The sequence below is a fragment of the Microtus ochrogaster genome, unplaced genomic scaffold (genome assembly GCF_000317375.1).
Source record: "Microtus ochrogaster isolate Prairie Vole_2 unplaced genomic scaffold, MicOch1.0 UNK1, whole genome shotgun sequence".
NCBI lineage: Eukaryota > Metazoa > Chordata > Mammalia > Rodentia > Cricetidae > Microtus > Microtus ochrogaster.
The window spans coordinates 33,477,815-33,480,105 of NW_004949099.1; the positions used below are offsets into that span (position 1 = coordinate 33,477,815).

General features: G+C 54.0%; 1 protein-coding gene across 1 annotated transcript in view; it reads left to right on the forward strand.

The window, feature by feature from the left end:
- Cacna2d4 (calcium voltage-gated channel auxiliary subunit alpha2delta 4) overlaps window positions 1-2,291 on the forward strand; it is a 103,554-nt gene that overhangs the window by 49,203 nt on the left and 52,060 nt on the right. Inside the window, 2 exon segments of the mRNA XM_005365113.2 lie at window positions 1,155-1,216; window positions 2,105-2,172. Of these exon segments, the coding sequence (XP_005365170.2) occupies window positions 1,155-1,216; window positions 2,105-2,172 (130 nt within the window).

Consider the following 2,291-nt stretch of genomic DNA (forward strand, 5'->3'; position numbering starts at 1 on the left):
GGCTGTGGGCTTGCCGTGCAGGCTGTGGGCTTGTTGTGCAGTCTATGGGCTTGTCATGGGGGCTGTGGGCTTGTCGTGCAGGCTGTGGGCTTGTCCTGGGGGCTGTGGGCTTGTCGTGCAGGCTGTGGGCTTGTCATGCAGGCTGTGGGCTTGTCGTGGGGCTGTGGGATTGTCATAGGAGCTGTGGGCTTGTCGTGGAGGCTGTGAGCTTGTCATAGGAGCTGTGGGCTTGTCATACGGGCTGTGGGCTTGTCGTGAGGGCTGTGGGCTTGTCATGGTAGCTGTAGGCTTGTCGTGGGAGCTGTGGGCTTGCTGTAGGGTCAGAACTGATGACTTTCCTCAGGTTGGCCCTCCAGCTGTGATTTCTGCCCCACCTCCAACTATCCCCACCCTCACCTCCACCTCTCCACCACACACCCTGTGAGCACACAACTGAGGCTGAGTCCTGCTGGCGTCTGTCCTTTCGCTTCCTTTGTGGGTTCCCTCTCATTCACTCTTTGGAATAGCATCTATTTTTTTTTTTTTTTTGGTTTTTTGAGACAGGGTTTCTCTGTGGCTTTGGAGCCTGTCCTGGAACTAGCTCTGTAGACCAGGCTGGTCTCGAACTCACAGAGATCCGCCTGCCTCTGCCTCCCGAGTGCTGGGATTAAAGGCGTGCGCCACCACCGCCCATCTATTTTTTTCTAACAGTTTTTCTAAAAGTTAAAGAGGTAGGGTCGGGAGAACAGTGTCCCTCTCTCCTCCGGGAAGATGTGAGTCAAATGTACACACCCCAGCTCTAGATATTTCCAGCCCCAGTGACACCTCACTGTCCTGAAGGAAGCCTAGACTCACGCTGCCTGCAGGGTCCAGCACAGCAGTCCATGGATCATCTGAATTACGTGGATGTTGATTAAAAATGATTAATATGTTGCAAGTGCTGAGCTGGCTGCACGGGCTGGGCAAGCCTGGATCTTAGAGGCAGCAACAAAAGGCCAGTTTGCTGAGCTGTGAGCTGTTTCTGGCCACGAGTGTCCATAAACGGGGTTGAGATGGCTGATGAGTGAGGTCTGCGGAGGGTACAGGGAGATGACCAGAGACCAAGGGTGTGGGTGGAGGGCAGGAGGCCAGCACCACTCTGGCACCTAGCCAGGACCCTTTTCTTTTGCTCTCAGAAGCGGGTTCTGTTCCTGACCAATGACTACTTCTTCACGGACATCAGCGACACGCCTTTCAGGTGAGGGAGTAATGCCACACGAGCCAGGGCAGGAGACAGAGCAGAAATGCCACCGGCTCATGAGGGTACTTTAGGGTTTGAGAGCCGATTTGTTCTTACCAATTTAGCAATTCTGTGTTATTAGCAAGGATCCTAGTCAGTTAGCATTCAGGAAATGAGCTCTAGATGGGCTTTGCCAGCGTGGCTAAATGTCCAGTTCTGAAGCCCAACTTTGAGTTTGAATCCCAGCTCCCCTACTTACGGCCTTTGTGGCCTGAGTTAAGGCACGTGACGTCCTCAGATGTCATCTGCGATAGCAGCTGCTTCCGACCGAGCGGAGGTTGACATGACACACTCTACGTAGATGGCGGTGCAGGATGGGAGGAAGAGTTCTAAGGTTCCCTCCGTCATTTCCCGGTGCCGCTCAGGTTCCCTGCTCTCACCACCCACTAGAATACCTGAGGACGTCTCAAAATTGCCAACGGCTCCGCCCATGCAAACCAACAGTGTTGGCACTGAGGCAGAGCCCAGGTGACACACCTCTGAATGCTCCCCAAATTCAAATCTGTTGTGCTACCAAGAGATGGGGTTCAGTAGGGAAGGAGCCTCCTCAGGGAATCCTGAGAGCCATAAACATTTCAGGGTCCCTGGAAAATCAAGTACTTCCTTACTCCTTAAGTATCCAGGGAGCCCCAGAAACCATGGTCTGTGGCATTTCCAGGGCCGTTCCTGGGAAGAATGACTGATGAACTAGCAGTCCCTTCCTGGTTCCCAAGGGGACGACCTAAAGGCCAGGCTAAAGGGGAGCGCTAGAAAGGTGGGCCATTGCCCTGTGTCCAAAGGCTCCTTGAACAAGTAGCGAAAACAGATGCAGCAACTGTGCACACAGCCGCCCTCTCTTCTCTCTAGCTTGGGAGTGGTGCTGACCAGAGGCCATGGGGAATATGTCCTCCTGGGAAACACGTCTGTGGAAGAAGGTAGGTCACGCCATGTGCTGACTAACACGTCTGTGGAGGAAGGTAGGTCACGCCGTGTGCTAACTGACATGTCTGTGACCTTGGTCACGCCGTGTGCTGACTGACACGTCTGTGGAAGA